Source organism: Gopherus flavomarginatus, chromosome 4 (genome assembly GCF_025201925.1).
Source record: "Gopherus flavomarginatus isolate rGopFla2 chromosome 4, rGopFla2.mat.asm, whole genome shotgun sequence".
Classification (NCBI taxonomy): Eukaryota; Metazoa; Chordata; order Testudines; family Testudinidae; genus Gopherus; species Gopherus flavomarginatus.
In genome coordinates this window covers 200,664,782-200,683,705 of record NC_066620.1, presented here as the reverse complement: position 1 = coordinate 200,683,705, position 18,924 = coordinate 200,664,782, and the positions used below count along the sequence as shown (strand labels likewise).

Sequence of the window (18,924 nt, the reverse complement as noted above, 5' to 3'; positions counted from 1 at the left end):
GTTCTTGTGACCACAACGGATGCTTAGCTTAAATAACTCCTCTTCCTCCCTGATATTTATTCCTCTGATGTATTTATAGAGAGCAATCATTATCTCCCCTCAGCCTTTTTTTGGTTAGGCTAAACAAGCCAAGCTATTTGACTGTCCTCTCATACGGTAGGCTTTCCATTCCTTGGATAATCCAATAGCCCTTCTCTGCACCTGTTCCAGTTTGCATTCATCTTTCTTAAACATGGGACTCCAGAATTACACATGGTATTTCAGATGAGATCTCACCAGTGCCTTGTATAATGGAACTAACTCTTCCCTGCCTCTACTGGAAATACCTCGCCTGATGCATCTTAGGACTGCCTTAGTCTTTTTCATAGCTATATCACACTGACAGTTTATAATTATCCTGTGATCAACCAATACCCCCAGGTCTTTCTCCTCCTTTGCCAATTCCAACTGATAAGTCTCCTGATTATAGCAAAAATTCTTGTTGTTAGTCCCTAAATGCATGACCATGCACTTTGCACTATTAATTTTCATCTCATGTCTATTACTCTGGTTTACGTGTCATCCAGATGTTCTTGTATGATATGCGAGTCCTCTTCCATATTGAACGTACTTCCCTACTTTGTGTCATCTGCAAATTTTATTAGCACCCTCTCACTTTTTGTGCCAAGCTCAGTAATAAAAATGTTAAATAAGATTGGTCCCAAGACCAATCCCTGAGGAATTCCACTGGTGACCTCCCTCCAGCCTGACAGTTCACTTTTCAGTATGACCTGTTGTAATCTCCCCTTCATCCAGTTCCTTATCCATCTTTCAATGTTCATATTAATCCCCATCTAAATCTCCAATTTAACTAATAATTTCCCATGTGAAACTGTATCAAATGCTTTACTGATATCGAGGTACATTAGATCTACTACATTGCCTTTGTCTAAAAAAATCAGTTGTTAGCTGCTCAAAGAAGGAGACAGGGTTGGTCTGGCACTATTCTACCTTTTACAAAACCATGGTGTATTTTATCCCAATTACCATTCACCTCTACGTCCTTAACTACTTTCTCCTTTTAAATTGTTCCAAGACCTTACATACAACTGAGGTCAAATTAACAGGACTGTAATTTCCCAGATCACCGTTTTCCCCTTCTGCTGTCGATCTAGCTCCCGCCTCTCGGAGCTGGAGTCCCCACGGAGGACGCAGACCCCCTCCCGCCTGCCGGCGTAGGCAGCGTCCTCGCTGAAGCGCTGCAGCTGCACCCCATGAGGCGCGTGTAGGAGGGGACACGACTGAGGGGCTTCCCCTCCCGCTCTCCCCGCACGGGGTCTCACCCGTCAAGCGCCCCGCCCTCCCCGGGGGGGCTCTCCCCTCAGCCCCTCCTCCAGCTGTCCCCCGACTCACAAACCAGCCCCGCCTCCGGCCGCCCAGAAGCCTCGTTCCGCTTTCGCCGGTAGTTTGGGACGCTGCGCGGGCCGTAGCTCCACTGAGGCGTGTGGGCGCGCGCATGCGCAGGGGACGTTAGCTGGAGCCGTCATGGCCGCTTGCGGCAGGAGGCTCCTGGAGCAGGCGGGTGTGAGGGCCCTTGCTACGGCGTCCGCGGGCCGGCCCGCAGCGCGCTGCCGTAAGGAACCGGGGCTCGACCCCCTCCCCGGGCTTCGCCCTCAGCCCCCAAAAGGCGGGGGGGGACCTGGTCCCTCCTCCCCGTCACTGCCCCCGTCTCGGGAGCAGGCTGGGCCTGCCCGGGTCCCTGCCGCCCCACTTCCCCGTCACCCTCCTCTTCTCGGGGCGGACCTGCCTGGCTCCCGTCTCCCCTTTTGTGGAGGTCCTGCCCGCCGGCCACTACCCGCTTTTCGGGGGCACCTGGGTCCCTCTTCCCTGACACTGCCCCCTTTGTTGGGGAAGGGGGGACTGCCTGGGTCCCTGCTCCCCTAGCAGCCTCCCCCTTCATGGGAGGGGCTGCCTGGGTCCCTGCCCACTTCACTGCCCCCTTTGCTGGGTGGGAGGTGCTGCCTGGGTTGCTGTGCCCTTCACTTCCCCCTTTGTGGGCAGGGGTGCTGCCTGGATCCCTGCTTCCAGCCCCCTCACCACCACCCCCTACCTCTTTGGAAGGAAAGTGCTTTCTCTGGCCTTGGAATGTGTGTTGCACCTGATGACATTGCTTTGGGTTACATTCTCCTGCAGTATTGTACGGTTCATTTTCTCTCTGTAAAAAGCCTCTCAAACACTTCTTTCTATATTGACAATTGTATGGATTACCTTAGTTTGCAGGTTCAAGAGATCTACTAAGAGGAAGATGATTTTGTAGTTGTGGTCTAGGACTGTGAGTGAAGAGAGCTGTACTTTTATTCCCTACTCTGTTATGGACTGTGAGACCTTGGACCAGTTATTTAGCCTCAGCTGCTTCACTTGTACAAAGGACATAATGATTTTGAGAAGCCTAGTTAATGTAAACTGTAACACAAATTTTAGATGTGATAGTGTTATAGAAACTGTAAAGTATTACTAGTTTCTGAGCTGATAAATTCTAGTTGTTCTGTACTAAATCAAAGAGCACTCAGAAGTTATAGTGCTTTTGAGGGAGATATTTCAATGAACTATTATATTCATCAAGCAGTGAGCTCTGCACAGATATTGCATGCAAGAGGATTTTTGTACTTTGTGTGATAGTGCAGTATTAAGTCCTTTTGCAATGTTCAAACAGTAAAACGTAAAAGTACCCAAGATTTCTGCAAATCACTGAGGAGAAAGTATTAAAGTCTGTAGATTAAAAATAGATTTAGATGAGTTTAGTCTTAGCTTGGAAAATATTTCAGCAATAACTGCTTGAATAAAGTCATCTGAAAGCTGTTCTAAAATGTGATGCTTAAACCAGAGGAAGAAATATCATTTTTCTTAATCTCCTTTTGACTCATCTAAAACTCTTTGAATTAGCTTCTCACAGTTTCCTTCTATCATATGAGCATCTAACAAAGGAAGGCATTATCTTTTACGGTTGCCTTAATATGGTACTGATGGCTCAGAGGAAGCACACTGCAGATGTTCATAGTATTTTGAAGGGTTGAGAGTTGCTTACCTTTTAATTGTATGCATATTTGTTATGGGGATTGCTTTTACTCCTGGTTGAAATAGGTTTATTTTCAGCACCATCTTTTTGTCTTTGAAGGGTGCTTCTCTTCCTCTGGACTTCTGAGTGCTAACAATGGAGAACCTGCAAAATTTCAGCCACCTCCAAAGCCAGTTATTGTTGACAAACATAAAGAGGTAGTAGAGAGAAGGTAGGATACTCTGTTGCCTAACACAGTGTATAGTTATACTTCTTAAAAGTTGCTGCTCTCTTGCTTAGTCATCGGTTGAGTTATTAATTACACGAGCACCTCCTGAAATCCTGTAAGCACCGTTATGCAAAGTACAGTAAACATTTGCTAAGGTCTAGCGGAGACAATTTGTCAAAAAATGGGCTTAAAATACTTTTCCCTGTGACTTGCATCCACAAAATACTGATTCATGGATAAGTCTGTGTAGTTATAAACGTACATGCAAGTCTAGGTTGTGTTTTGTTGAGCTTCATTATATTAATTGCATGTATATCTTCAGTACAACAGTCTGTCATAGGGAGAAAGTACACGTGAGTGGAAGTTGAGAGACGTGGGTTATGATTCTGGCTCTGCTGCTGACCACCTGCTTGTCGTTGGGCAAGTCACTCTTTCTAAAATGGTGCTGCCACTGGTGCTGGTATCCTCAGTGAGAAGGCTAATGTAGAAAAGGCACAAGTGTTTCTATTATTATATCACCTAACCTGCTCTGGGCAACATTAGGTGATGGTGATTAAAATGTTTCTGCACTGTTGGTGGTAGTGCAACATTGGGAGATTTCCTAAAGAAGTTTAGTGTGTAATCAGCCTAGGAGTGGGGAAAGTTTCTTAGAATCAGAACTTTGACACCTGTGAGGGCATTCAGGTTTTCATTAATTGAAACTGTCTTCATAAGGGGTAAGAGTCTGTGCTGCACTTCTTAGAACTTGCAGCCAACAGGGATTTTTACACCCCTCCTCCAAAAAAAAAAAAAAAGTTAAACCACCTTTTCTGCTCTGTGGGATCCAGAGCAGCCCTTTGATGCTAAGTTATGGTAGCCTCCCTGGGCTCCCCGATGGACAGCAGCACTGACCAGAATCTCTGCCGTTCTGTGTGCTGTGCTTCCACTGCATAGCCATGCCCCTACAACAGGGTTTGCGAAGCGATCCTCAGAGGACCATCTGCATCTGTCTTCCTAATTTTCTGTCAGGCATTTCCGGTCAGATCCCGGGTTTTTATAGTCCCTCTATGCATTTCTGGCCCCATTATCCCATGTAAAGGAGTGGGGGTGAAAAATCTCATCCATTGTGTGTCTTGTGGGCTCCCATCTGCTAGGAGCAAGAGAGACTTCTTACAACTTGTTTCACACACAATACTGTTCAGCCGTCCAATGTTAGAATTGAACCATGAAAGTTTCCATTACTAATCCTCCTTGTCCATAGTTCTAATGCTCAAAAGTGATAGCTGTGACAAAAGTGATAAATAGAAAATTATCACGCACTCAAAAGGCTAATGAGTACTGTAGGCACTTGTGTAGTTTGTATTCAGATATTTTGCAGCTACATCTTCTCATTGAAAGGAAGTTGGAGCACTCAGATCAGGAATTGCAAAAACTGCTATTTATGTCAGTGTGAAGGCAACCTGCACACACGAATAACAGAGGTCTTTAATGTATAAACCAAATATTTTTACTTCAATACTATGGTAAGTTGTAGGTTTTAATACAAGTTGTTTCTTTCTTATACTCATAAAGGTTTTGACTTCCCCACAGGTTCTTGAGTCCTGAATTTATTCCCCCCAGAGGGAGAACAGATCCTCTTAAATTCTATATTGAAAGAACTGACATGATACGAAGGCGAAAAGTGCTCGACATTCCAGAGTTCTATGTTGGTCAGTTAACAGCATTAGGATTTTTAATAACTTTTCCAGTATTGGTCATTGATATAGTAATAAAATTAATGGCATAGCTTTATAACTGTTACTATTTTCTGCTGCCAAATTTAATGAACAGTATAGGATCAATTAAGAGAATATATGATTAATAGAAATATTGCCATTTGAACTCAGTGAAAACACAGGTTAGTTTTTTAGATGCAGAGATTCTCTGTGCATTGCTTACAACCTGAACACTGCCATGTGCATGTGGTCCAAGAAACTTTTGTCTATAACTTTCCTGTTTATAGACAAAAGTAAATAGCATTAATGATGTGAACAAAATCTTTGAAGGCAAAGGAATTTTATATTTTTATATAAATAAGCCTACATTTTATAAATTCAGTCTTTCTTAGAAAGATTAATTTAGTTGAGTGGGTCTATTAATGTTTGCACTTAAAATCTGACTCCTTCTCCATGTTCCAGGAATGATTTACTGACTAGTCTCTCCTTTGGACAGGAAGCATCCTTTCTGTTACCACAGCAGATCCATATGCCAGTGACAAAACCAGCTGTTTTGTAGGAATTTGCATTCAAAGAGGAGGAAAAGGACTTGGTGCTACCTTTGTGCTTCGGAATATTATAGAAGGGCAGGGTATGTCTTCGTACAGCTTTCATTCCTACATTAGGACTATTAAATGAAGGAGCTATAGTATTTAAACTGTATATGAAATGGTATATTACAGAAATCTTATTTGCAGTTGAGATGGTATTAGAGGAAAATCATCATCTTGCATACTACTGTTTCTTGTTAGGTTTAAAACAAGATGCAGTGCAAGAGGCAATGAGGCCTTGGTGTACAGTATATCTCAGCTGCTTAAAAATCTGGCACATCTGGGTTGATCTCATGTTTCATCTCTGGTCAAAAGTAATACATCTAGGAACTTCATTTATGAGCTGACTTTGTAGTAGATGGATTTTAATATTATTCTAACAACCTTACAAAAAAAACTTTGTTTTGTAGTAGCATCTAGGGCCCAACCGAGAGTGAAGTACCATTGTGCTAGGCCCCATAGAGCTAAATCTTGATACTCACTTGTCTCATATCAGTCCTATATCACCTCAGTTCTGACCTAAGCTACATTTGACTCTAGGTCTCCATAGTGGAAGACCAATGAAGCAGCCTGCTGCATCACACACCTCCTTTCTGGTGCACTTCAAAGCCATTGTAGGGTAATACAGGCATTGCTTTGTCTGCATTACTATGAATATAAGCAGGAATTAGGCATTCCTTATTTTGCTTAAATATATCTCAGGTGAATAATCATCATTGTACTCAAAATACATTGAGTAATTTAAAATTCATGCTTGTGGCTCCCTCTTAAAGTCTATACTTATAAGTGCTTCTGCCTCTTGAGCTAGTCTAGACCACAGACTTCAATTTTTGTAAAAGAGAAATGTATACAATACTGTATTCAAAAAATAGACCCAAAACGTAACACACTATCCTCAGTTAATATAAGAATCTGAAACACTAACATGCAACATATCAAACCCAGACTAGGTTTCTTATGGCCCCTGATTCTCAGCTACAAGTTAAATAATTGTTTGTCTTCTTAAGGTATTGAGTTTTGCTATGAACTGTACAGTCCTCGAATCCGGGAGATCAAGGTTTTGAAGCTGGAGAAGAGACTAGATGACAACCTGATGTATTTACGGGATGCTCTTCCTGAATATAGTACTTTTGATGTTAACATGAAACCTGTGCCCCATTTAGCTAATGATGAAATTCCTGTAAACAAGGTATGAGTCTGGTGTGATAGAAGTTTGGTGGGAAAGTGAGGAGGTGATTCAAGTGACTTGTAATAAAATATAAACACTTCATATCTAATGTGTTAGCTCGAATATAGCCCTCCAAGACCGCTGGACTATCAGGTGCCACATGTAAAATAAGTTTGGTCTTATTCTGTTTTTATAGTGAATAATCATCCACAATGCAGTTGAACTATCTGTTTCAACAGAGAACAAGGATTGATAGGAATAAAAATTCTAGAGGTGGGCTCCCCAGGTCAGAGTTGAGGCACGTGTAGGGGATTATGTGGAGAAGCTTTCTCCATGCTGTATGTGTTCTGTAGATGGGAATTAGATGTCTGCCCAACCTCCCTGGAACTATTTGAATATTAAATTGTCATTTTTTTAGGAGAATCTGTGTGTAAATTACATGAGGGAGGAATGCTAGTGGACAATAACTTATTGTCATGCTGAGGGTAAAAATTTAGTGGATGTAAAGTAGATAATCTCTTTCCAAAAGACTTGAATCAAATACATCTGCTACCCTCTTCATTAGCTCAGGAAGACTTGTAGAAGGTAGGCTATCCCATGCCAGTTCAAATATGCAAATCCTGTACTGTGCCATGTATGGTACCATCTGTTAGAGAAATCACCATCTTCTGAGTTTAATACCTATCTGCTTTAAGTTCTTGTATAATGTTTATCACTATGCTAAAAGCAGCATGGCCTGCATATGCCTATGTCTAGTGGGCTGTGTAGTGGTGAGGGCTACTCAATACAAAAAGACATTGACAGAGTGCAGGAGGAAACCAAAATAGAGGGTGTCAGGAAAAAATTAAGTATTGGACCTTTGACCTTAAGCATAAACATGTGCATCTTGAGGATGGAGGGCATATGACTGTAACTGTCTAGTAACAATTAATAGTTCAAAGTGGGAGGGAATATTTTAAGTGATTATGATAGTAAACTAAGGACTTACAGCCCTGTTACTGAAGAGGAAAAACAAGTTGTTTATGTGAGATAAGACCACATCTAACTTTGATCCGAAGTGGGATTCAAAAGTAGATTGAAAATAGATGAGCCTTGTCTACAGAAAAGTTGTGCACATAGGCATGAAATGACTACGTTTCTTCAGGAATAAATTCCATTTATCCAAACAGAACTGATCAGTAGCTCTTTAGAGCTGACTTTAAAGTCAAACTTGGCATCACTTTCTTTTAGAGCACAAAGACAACTAGTGCCAAGTTGAAAAAGCATCCTAATGCAAAGAAGTCAAAGTTCTATGCAGACTTGTATCTTAGGTATTCTTTGTTTCCAATCCTAGCTGAAAGTCAAAATGAAACCTAGACCCTGGACAAAACGTTGGGAACGACCAAAATTTAACATTCAAGGAATCCACTTTGAACTATCTGAAGAAATGATGAAAGAAGCACAAAAGTGGAGCACACCCTGGATAAAGTTTGATATGCTCCGAGAATACGATACTTCAAAATTAGAGAAAGAAATATGGAAAGAAGTGAATGAAGAGCTAAAAAAATGATACTGCTTTTATACAGCAGATTACTAAGGAGAGAGGCTACCTGAATTTTTTAGAGATATAATTCCTCAATTGTGTAAGACTTGTATATAGTCAATGTACAATAAAGTAGTACATTTGTGTATATACAGTGCAGTGATTTTAACCTCCTTTAGTTCCCACTTTTGAGTAGGGGCAGTGAATCCCATTGTCTTCAGTAAAATCTTGAGAAATTATCTTACCAAAGTATTATGTCCAGCCCCCTTTTCCAGGCATTCTCAGTCTTTACAGTAATAAAACAGGCCTTCACTGCTACACTTTCCATGTTACTCATTTGACAACAGGCCATCGACACCTTGCTGGATACACCACCAGTAGTTGTGGAGGGGGAAATGTTACTTTGAATAGTCTGACACATGACAGACCATGGAAGCTTTAAAGGGACAGATGTGACCAGGGACTAGTCAAACTTTTCTATTCCTAAAAGTTGTCTGTATCAGTCTGAGCTAGGCATTGCATGTTCGGTTTATCAGCAAGGTCACCAAGCTTCCCCCAAGAAAATTGGCTGGCAGTGGGGGCAGTCATTAGATCTCAGGACAAGTAAACAACTCCAAAGAAGTACTACCTGCTGAATTGCATGCACTGGTTCAGTCTGGGTTCAAGAGGCCCAGCAAACAAAGAGCTTTAAGAATAAAAGGTCAGACTCAACTGAGCCACATCCTTCATTGATTTAAAAAAAAAAAAAAAAAAGAAAAAGGCAAGATTGTATCCAAGAAGGCAAAATCCTCTTGGAAGGGTGTGAAGAACTGGCCAGGGTCTCCCTGTAGAAGATGGGTGATAGCTGGTTAGCTAGCATACAGGTACACTATTTACAGAGAAAATAAAACAATGCTTTTGTCCTAAATGTATTGTGCTTTAAAAATGAGCTGGTCCCTAGTAACCCCCTCATTATCCCAGAGAGAGGGAGAGCTGCAGGTGTTGGACTAATAATCACTCTGAATGGCAGGGGAACTATAGCAAATCTTTGGTATAGAGGGAGAGGAGGACAGGCCTCTGTCCACACACAGGTGACAGCTGGATGCCTGGGACCTAAAGGGGCACCCTCAAGATGACCACTGTTAGCCAACATGTACATCACATTAATACTTAATGCGCATCTGTGACAGTCCCTACGATTGTGTTCACAATTTTCACTAGACTATGATTAAGGCTGCATCCCTCATGGATTCTGTGACTTCTGCAGCGGCCGGTGTGTCTGGCCGTGGGGCTGCCTGAGCAGATCAGGTAACCCCTGAGCCAGCAGCACCGGCCACCGCTGGGGCAGTTTGGGTGAGGGAGAGGGCTCAAGGCTGGGGCAATGGGTTGGACTGCAGGGTGGGGCTTACCTTGGGGGGGTGGACTCCCTGGAAGCAGCAGGCCTGTCCCTGCAGCTCCTAGGTGGAGGGGCCAGGGGGCTCCATGTGCTGCACATCCTCCTCCCATAGCTCGTAGTTCCTGGCCAATGGAAGCTGGAGAGCCAGAGCTCATGGTGGGGGCAGTACAGGAAGCCCCCATGGCCTTCCCTCTCCTTAGGAGCTGCAGGGACATATGGAGCCAGATAGGGACCCTTTGAACCTCCTACCCCCCCACCCCCAACTAGCAGGGGTCCCAAGCCACGCCCCCCCGCCCCCGACCACCTGTGGTCCCCCAGCCCAAGTTTTAGTTAGGGGTATATAGAAGTAGTCATGGACAAGTCATCGCTTCATCAGATGAAAGTAATAATGTCACCTTCAGCCCCCAACTAAAACCTCTCCAGCACATCATCAAGGATCTACAACCTATCCTAAAGGACAATCCCTCACTCTCACAGATCTTGGGAGACAGGCAGTCCTTGCTTACAGACAGCTTCCCAACCTGATGCAAATACTCACCAGCAACCACATACCACACAACAAAAACACTTAAGCCAGGAACCTATTGCAACAAAGCCTGTTGCCAACTCTGTCCACATCTTTATTCAAGGAACACCAATATAGGACCAAATCACATCAGCCACGCCATCAGAGGCTCATTCACTTGCACATCTACCAATGTGATATGTACCAGCAATGCTCCTCTGCCATGTACATTGGCCAAACTGGACAGTCTCTATACAAAAGAATAAATGGACACAAATCAGACATCAAGAATTATAACATTCAAAAACCAGTCGAAGAACACTTCAACCTCCCTGGTCACTCAATTACAGACTTCAAAGTCGCAATATTACAACAAAAAAAACCTTCAAAAACAGACTCCAACAAGAAACTGCAGAACTGGAATTAATTTGCAAATTGGACACCAATTAGGCCTGAATAAAGACTGGGAGTGGATGGGCCATTACACAAAGTAAAAACTATTTCCGCATGCTAATTTTTCCCCTACTGTTACTCATGTCTTCTTGTCAATTGTTTGAAATGTGCCATCCTGATGATCACTACAAAAGTTTTTTTTTTTCTCCTGCTGATAATAGCCCACCTTAATTGATTAGTCTTGTTAGAGTTAGTTTGGCAACATCCATTTTTTTCATGTTCTCTGTATGTATGTGTATATGTATATCTTCCTACTATATCTTCCACTGCATGCATCTGATGAAGTGGTCTTTAGCCCACGAAAGCTTATGCCCAAATAAAATTTGTTAGTCTCTAAGGTGCCACAAGTACTCCTGTTCTTTTTGCAGATACAGAGTAACACGGCTACCACTCTGAATCCTGTTAGCTTGTTAAGTTAGCTATTAGCCTTCATTTTATCCTGTTTTCTTTGTAACCAATTCTGACTTTTATGCCTCATTACTGGTGGTCACTTAAAATCTCTGTAGTTAAACTTGTTATTTTATCTAAACCAGTGCGGGTTGGGATTGAAATGTTTGGGAACCTCCACTTGAGATAACAGTCTGTGCATATCATTTTTCATTGATGAAATGACAGACTTTCTATGAGCTTGTATTGTCCAGAAAGTGCTGGCAGTACAAGATGCACATTTCTGGAGAAAGGTCTGGGACTGGGAATATGTTGGTGTCACTCTGTATGTAATTCATGAGTGACTCACCAGAGTATTCACGTAATATAGCTGGGAATGTCACAATGGGATTTTGCATACTAGAGGCTGTATGTGAACTGGCCAGGAGCGGTTGTTCCCACAACAAACCAGTATAAAAGGCAGCCCAGGCTGGAATATTGAAGGGACACAGCTGTTCAGCAATCCTGTACCCTGGGGAATGTCACATGGCATTAATACAATATACATTATATAGGGGTGTTTTGAAGTTGCATCAACGTATTATGCTCTTCTGCCAATTCTGTTCACCCATGTCAAGTATCCCACAACACTTTGCAAAGCTGATATAAGCTTTAGCGTTAGAAAATAGGAAGCCTGACAAATCCAGGATACATGAATGGTATGTCCTAGCACAGATTGGGATGTATCATTACGCCCGACTGGTTTGGAATGTAGTGTCCAAAACAGAGGTAAGGAAGGTACAGAACAAAATAAGGAGCTGTTACTTACTGGTGGATAATAATAATAATTGGGTTGGATTTTAGTGACACATGAGTTTTGTAACTTGTAAAATGTCAGTTAAATACTGCTAGCTGAAATGTGCATCTTTGCAACATACCTTCCATGTAAAAACATGCTGACAGATGAGGGCGGCATGCATTGCCTCCTTTTCATATTGTACTGCTTTATCTTTGGACTATAAATTTAGCGATGGTTGTTATTGGGTCTCAATCATTTTTAAGAACAAACAATGAATGTAATCAAACAACTAGCTATACCTTTTAGTTAACACCACAGAGGGAGAAGAGATGTAGTTAAAGCTGCTGGTAGAAAGGATAAGACCACAAAAATGCCTAGGTTACTTTTTTTTTTTTTTTTTTTTTAAATCAAGGATGGAATGGCGTTTTAAACTTTTAACAGCAGCTATTTTACCCTTCCCCCATTGCAACCTGTAGGATGAACCTGAGTTTACATCAGGCTTTCTGTACACTGGGAAATTGACAATTCTGAAAGTGCCACGTGGCTGGCCAAAACCAGAGGGAAATATAGGCATCTGTTAAGTTGTTGAAAGCTTTGGTTTTGGTACAAAATACACGAAGTAGAAACTTAGTATTTTCAGGTTTGCAAAAAAATCTTATACATTTTTCAAAGGCCATTTTAGTAAGTACACATTAGCCTGTGGGCTCCCACAGCACTCTGCAAAATACATGCACATACGCTTGTCGCTTCAACTACACTTCAGGAGGAGTAGTGTTTTGGTGAAACAGTGCAGCTGTTTAACAGCTCTATTATTACAGGACAATTTACACAGCCAACTGAAACTTCAGGGAAAACTGAAGCATGCAAAATTCAGTTACACAAATTGGAATTCATCTTGGCCATTATCATGAGTAAGTACCCCTTACTCTTGCCATACATCTGCTGGGTTCTTTAGCCCCCGATGGCCACCATCTTTTATATCATCCAAAATAGCACCTCCAACACCATCCAGAAACAAAGTCAGTAATGACATAGGAATGTTACGTGTAGTGCAATAGCATCTACATTATCAGGGGTCCGTTGTTCTGGGTGCTGTACAAACAGGTCAACACTGTTCATTCCCTAAGAACTCAGTCTAATTTGAGACAACATACCAGCAAATATGGAGGGAAGGCAGGGAGGACAAATCACATGCTTATATGGATTAGCTATTGTCTAATTTCATAGTTCCTGCTGGTAAAAATCTTAATTTAAAAAAAAAAAGTTATCAATCGCTGCACAATCGTGCCATCATTAGTAAGTTGATTTATTATAGTAATCACAGCAAAAGATGGTCTTGAAACAGTGTGCTGCTTTGTAGAATCCTGCACATTCTATAACTATGCTGCTTAAATCATGTTAGTATGGTAAATACAGTGAACACCCAGAATTGGAGTTAATTACTTGTTTGAATAAATATGAAACAAAATGCAAGACTAACAATTTTATTTTACAAGACCATTTGTACAAGAGTTAAACAATCAAGATAAAAAATAGCATCTAGTTATTTACAATTGATATTAATTTATTTTACAAAAATAAAAAATACCCAGTTTTAAAAAAAAAAGGTTTAAAGCATGTCCACAGGGAAAAAAATCTACTATAAAAAATGTTAAATACCATTTTGGGAAATACAGATACAAATGATGCTGCATCAGAACTTGTGCCAGGCTCTGGATTTCTATAATCAATTCTCTTTCAATTCCATGGCAGAATGACTTTTGTTACATACATTCAAAATTCTCACTTTAAAACATACATAGAATATTTTTAAATAGATTGTATGATAGATGAGACTGTGTACACATCAGGGAGGAGCAAAAACAGCAATCAGCAAGACTCTCAGACACCAGTCAGATTTCTGAAAACGATGTGAAAAATTCACATTGAAATAATTTCTGAAGTTGCTACAATAAATGACTCATGCGTCTCAATGCCAACAACTGAAGTATATATGATCATTAAAAAGAAACTTTGATGAAAAAAAAGACCAGAGGTGAGCCCAGGCCCACAAACACTTGAGCACAATCCATATTAGCATCTGAATTCTAAAAGACAACATACAGCGGATGCCATCCTTACACTGTGATATTACAAGTGGTGTATTTGCACACTAGGTATAATATAGATGGAAAGCTAAGGAGCAGGCACCTATTTCAACTGTCTTTGTTATTCTTTTGCTATTACTCAGTTGAAACCCTGCAGGACTTATACTGACTAACTCTCCCAGGGATCTCCATGAAGGTGGTCACTGGGATCTCACTAGAGAAAGGACCTGGTATTCTCCCTGAGAAAGAAAGAAAGAGAGAGAGAGTACACAATACTGAGCTCACAGTTCAAGACTGGACATTCTACACAAGGCTGTTTACTTACAGTGTACTGATTCTGTGGCACATTTTTCAGATCCTTTCACTATCCTTTAAGTAACACCTATAAGAGGAATAAGCATTATCACCCCTTTGGTAGAAACTAAAACACTGCTCCACTTTGAATTAAATCCAGCAAAACCAAGGTCATTCAGGAATTAAGATTACCATTTCATCTTCAACTAACTTGATGCCAACAGTGCAACATGCACTGGACCAGATTTTGCATTCCTGGTGCACAAAGTACACTCACTACCCTCCATGGGAATTTTGGGTGCACAAGAAATGCAAAAATATAAGCCTATTACTTGCAGGGCCTTTAAGTCCTATGAAATATCTAGGCTCAACAAGGCAGAATGAAGTCAAAAGGCAGCCCTAACTCGTCAGTTGCATTGTTCTAGCAAAACCTTTAACAGTATTTTAGCTTGATCTTTATCTTGCTTTAAATCAAACCCAAAATGGTTACAGCATTTTAAATTTTATATTTTAGTCCTTTCGCTGGAATTCTATTTTCTGACAATAGATTTCAGGTATTCCAGTTTATATTCCTCAATGAAGTCCTCTGCAACGTGCAAGGCGTTGACTTTCACCAACAGAAGAATCAGGTCTCTTGTTTCATCACTAAAATAATAATAATAATTTTAAAAAAGTACAATATTCAAGTGTCTGACCTCCATATACTTTGAGTGTATTGATTTTTAAAAGCAGATAAGAAACTACACTGGAAATTAATGAAAATGCTCCTGGACTATGGTGATCGGTTACGTTGCCTACATAAAATTCCAGCGTCCAAAGGCTAGGCAGGAAAAGCTAGCATAAATCTGTATCTTCCATTTCTATTAGATCATGTTTTATAAATTTAAACTAATCTAATAAGATATTCCATATTTTAATAATTGCATTCCTTATGAAAGCAAGCACTAATAAGACAGCTCAGAGTGTGCAAGATACAGAGAATCACAGCAGATATCCAACACCTCCTTTAGAAACAAAATTATAGGACTATTTCCTTAATTCTCTAGAAATAGGCCAGTGTTAAAAGAATGATGTAACGTAGGACTTTACACGTCTGTACACTGTTATCAGTAAGTCACATAACCCTTTTCCATTATTCTTGTGTGTCCATTACAAGATTTTTAAATTTGCTTTTGATTTACAATCCTTCCACACCTCTCAAATGGATATGCATTATTATGAAAAGGTCAAAATATATACCACTATAAGACCCCTTTTAAAGTGTATCATGTAAACATACAGACAAAAAAAGTTAACATTAGCGACATACACACTACATGTAGAAATAATGAATTCCAAAAAAAAAATGCCAGACAGATTACCTGCAGTTATTCTTGTACAGTGTATGTGCACTTTGCAATAAATGTTGGCTAAAGTTCGCCAACTGAGGGAGAGTTGATCCGCTTTTAAGCTCTTTGAACCATCTTTCTGGGAGACATGCAACTACCTGTTCAATCAAAACATATTTGGAAAAGATTAGACAATCCTTAAATGCATTAACTCACACTCTGCTTTAACTCACGCTTCTTATTTCTCCTTTAATTGGCTCCACTGTTGTAATTAATAAAAAGCTTTGTCAGATGTAGAGCCAGATATCACTTCAATGGAGTATGTTATTCTTGGCATACTCAACAGCTTCAAGAATTTAGTCTGATGTTTGTTCTAAAGGTTTTTTATGGTTCTGTGTACAGAACATCAACAATTATATACAAACAGCAAAGAGTCCTGTGGCACCTTATAGACTAACAGACGTATTGGAGCATGAGCTTTCGTGGGTGAATACCCACTTTATCAGATGCATGTGAAGTGGGCATTCACCCACAAAAGTTCATGCTCCAATACGTCTGTTAGTCTGTAAGGTGCCACAGGACTCTTTGCTGCTTTTACAGATCCAGACTAACACGGCTACCCCTCTGATAATTATATACAAATGGCTGAGAAAAAACTTATCACAAACCTTTTTATACCTTCCATTTTGCTTTTGAGGCTTGTTGCATGCATATATTAAAAAGACTGCCTAAAGACAACAATTTTATCTGTTAGTATGTAGGTATGTTTGTTAGCCTGGGTTAGAATTGTGGGTTTGACTTTTTGATACTCTTATACTAATATGTGATGTTACTTCTGCCTAGTTGGGTGTTAGTACAATGAGAACAGATAAAAGCAGTTAAAAGTATTACTCAGAGCGCACTCAGATTGCCTCAACCCCTATCCACGGCAAAAATCAAGCAACCAGTTGGGAGGGGCAAAAGAGTTTGGGGCTGGGGAAAGTATAAAACACTAAAGAAATGCCCATCCCTGACCAGAGCACAACCTCACTCCTTACCCCTCCCATGGGATACAAAAAAGGTGAGACGAAGACCCCAGATGCAAAATGGAACATGACCCTAAATTGTAAAGGGTGGAACTGTGGGCCGCACTGCAGGTATAATTATGCCTCCTGAGGAGGGGGGACTAAACACTGTGGTGTCAGAGTTATGGAACATGTTTGCTGGAAACTAACCCCAATGAACATTGCATTGTCTACACTTGGGACTTCTGCTTTCTGTCTGCGTGACGAGAACCAGGGGAGAGGGTGAGGGAAAGCCCTCTAACAATCTAGCAGGCATAATACACCATTAGTTATTGCCAATTTGAACTGCTAACCTTTAGAACACAATAGCATACATCAGCTTTGGGCAAAAACATTTGCTTGCACTAATACCTCAGGTCAAGAAGTTAGAATCTGCCCAATTCTAAAGAATTCACCAATTTCTTCATTCTCAGTGCCAAGAAGTTCATTGATAAATCATTTTGCAGCTAGATATATACAACTCCAGCCATTGAACTTACATTAACAACAAGCATTATGAAAATACTTATTCTGGAGCCAAGGGATTAAATCATTAATTGCCAATATCCTTTTTAGAAATTGTTTCTTTAACCATCTACTGTTTGTAACATTTGGAAGCAAAAAACCTAGGATTTCTATTCTCTCAATGGTGTAAAGATCTACTTTGGAATCAAACACTGGCATTTTTTTGATTTTTAACAAACCTAATGTGACTTTTGTTTGGCCAAATCTCTCTGTGCATTAGCATAATCTATTGCACCAAGAAAGCATACAACTTTGTGGAGTAGTGGGCCTGAACCAGACTTAAAGAAATTCAACAGAGATCTTTCCATTTCTTCAATGGGCTTTGAAACATTATTAGCATGCTGTAGGTTAAATGGTTAATTATAGCTGGTGATCTAGGCAAGCATGAACAGCTCACATTTTATTTTATTTTGAACTGATAGATTTTTCAAAAAGATACTTAGAGTGAGATCTTGGCTCCAATGAAATCAATGGTTAAACTCTCACTGATTTCAGTAGGGCCAGGATTTCACCGTTAGGATCCAAAAAAGGTATTTTCCATTGGACTGTAATAGCTTCCAAGTGTCCAAACTTTGGGCCTGAATATTTTGACTGTGCCTTTCTAAAACCACCAAGAGTTTACAAAATTACCTTAAAAGCTACAGATACTGAATGTTTGTAACTTAATTTATCTTCAGACACTGATCTCTTTATCATGAAAACTCTTTCTTCAATATAAGCCTTTTTCCTGTATATAATTTTTACCTTGTTGCACTTTTCCACATTATCTGGTCCAGGTGGTGCATTAAGGAGTATCAGAAGGAGATATCGATTCAGCAGCTTGCCTAGTCCTAACTCATGTAGTGTATCTTCTAGTATGATCCCATCCCAAAGAAGAATATTAGACAGCAGCTGAAATGATGATGAAGCTTAGAATGAGCACACTTGGTGACAGGAGATAAACGGAAGTATAAAATCAGAATGTAATACTTTGGTTACACGTTCTCATGGGACCGCATGCAGGCCCAAATTCCCACTTAGAATTTCCCTCAACTCAATCTTTTTAGATCAAATAAAAAAACAAAACAAAACATTGATGTGTTTAACAGGAGATCATTGGACTGCACACTCACATCAGAATGTGCGCTTGGGGTATGGAGCCCCAGAAGTGCAATGCACTCAGCAGAGGGCAAGGTCCTGGAAACTGACATGGGGCACAGCCCAAAGGCCACCAAATCTTGTTGACCCTCTCAAGTGGACTTTTGAAGCAAGTGATGGAAAGAGGAAATATGCAGGGCAAGAATGGTTGGCCAAAGTCTGGGGTGAGATGGGGAGGATATGACATTTGTGTAAATGGATGGATAAGTACATTCAAATGACAACACATTTATAACCATTATTTCACAACCAATTATCTTTGAAGAGCACACCTTCCTGAAACTAAAACAGGAGTCATACAAAGAGTGGAAACTAGGTCAAACTACAAAGGATGAATATTAAAAAACAATACAAGCATGTAGACAGGCTAAGGCACAAAATGAGATTAAACTAGGTAGGGACATAAAGGGTAAAAAAAAAATATTTTACAAATACATTAGAAGCAAGAGGAATAGCAAGGACAGGATAGGCCCATTACTCAATGGAGGAGAGGACGATAAATGCAGCAAAGGACAAAGTATTAAATGCCTTTTTGTTTCCGTTTTCACCAGAAAGGTTAGCAGTGATCAGACAACTAAAATTGTGAACATCAGTGTAAATGGGGTAGAATCTGAGGCTAAAACACGGAAAAAACAGCAAGTTAAGATTTACTTAGACAAGTTAGATGTCTTCAAGTCAGCAAGGCCTGACAAAATACATCCTAGAATACTTAAGGATTAGGCTGAGGAAGTCTTGAGCCATTAGTGATTGTCTCTGGAGGATGGGAGAGATCCCA

The 18,924-nt window shown here is 40.5% G+C and overlaps 3 protein-coding genes across 8 annotated transcripts in view; 1 reads left to right on the top strand and 2 right to left on the bottom strand.

The window, feature by feature from the left end:
* Positions 1-18,924, bottom strand: part of LOC127049726 (uncharacterized) — a 202,186-nt gene that overhangs the window by 113,048 nt on the left and 70,214 nt on the right. The window lies entirely within an intron of this gene.
* Positions 1,510-10,911, top strand: MRPL19 (mitochondrial ribosomal protein L19). Its single transcript, XM_050950983.1, has 6 exons — positions 1,510-1,612; positions 3,155-3,266; positions 4,833-4,951; positions 5,454-5,588; positions 6,555-6,736; positions 8,049-10,911. Exons 1-6 carry the CDS (start codon positions 1,525-1,527, stop codon positions 8,262-8,264), a joined length of 852 nt encoding a protein of 283 aa, XP_050806940.1. The 5' UTR covers positions 1,510-1,524; the 3' UTR covers positions 8,265-10,911.
* GCFC2 (GC-rich sequence DNA-binding factor 2) overlaps positions 13,204-18,924 on the bottom strand; it is a 35,306-nt gene continuing 29,585 nt past the window's right edge. For 3 of the 6 annotated variants that reach the window (XM_050950735.1, XM_050950738.1, XM_050950736.1), the window contains exons 16-18: positions 17,757-17,903; positions 15,478-15,602; positions 13,204-14,761 (exon numbers count right to left, since the gene is read on the bottom strand). In XM_050950735.1, coding sequence (XP_050806692.1) covers positions 14,647-14,761; positions 15,478-15,602; positions 17,757-17,903 — 387 coding nt within the window. In that variant the 3' untranslated portion in view covers positions 13,204-14,646. The remainder of the gene's footprint in view (positions 14,762-15,477; positions 15,603-17,756; positions 17,904-18,924) is intronic. The other 3 variants (XM_050950739.1, XM_050950740.1, XR_007774025.1) reach the window with 2 other exon arrangements.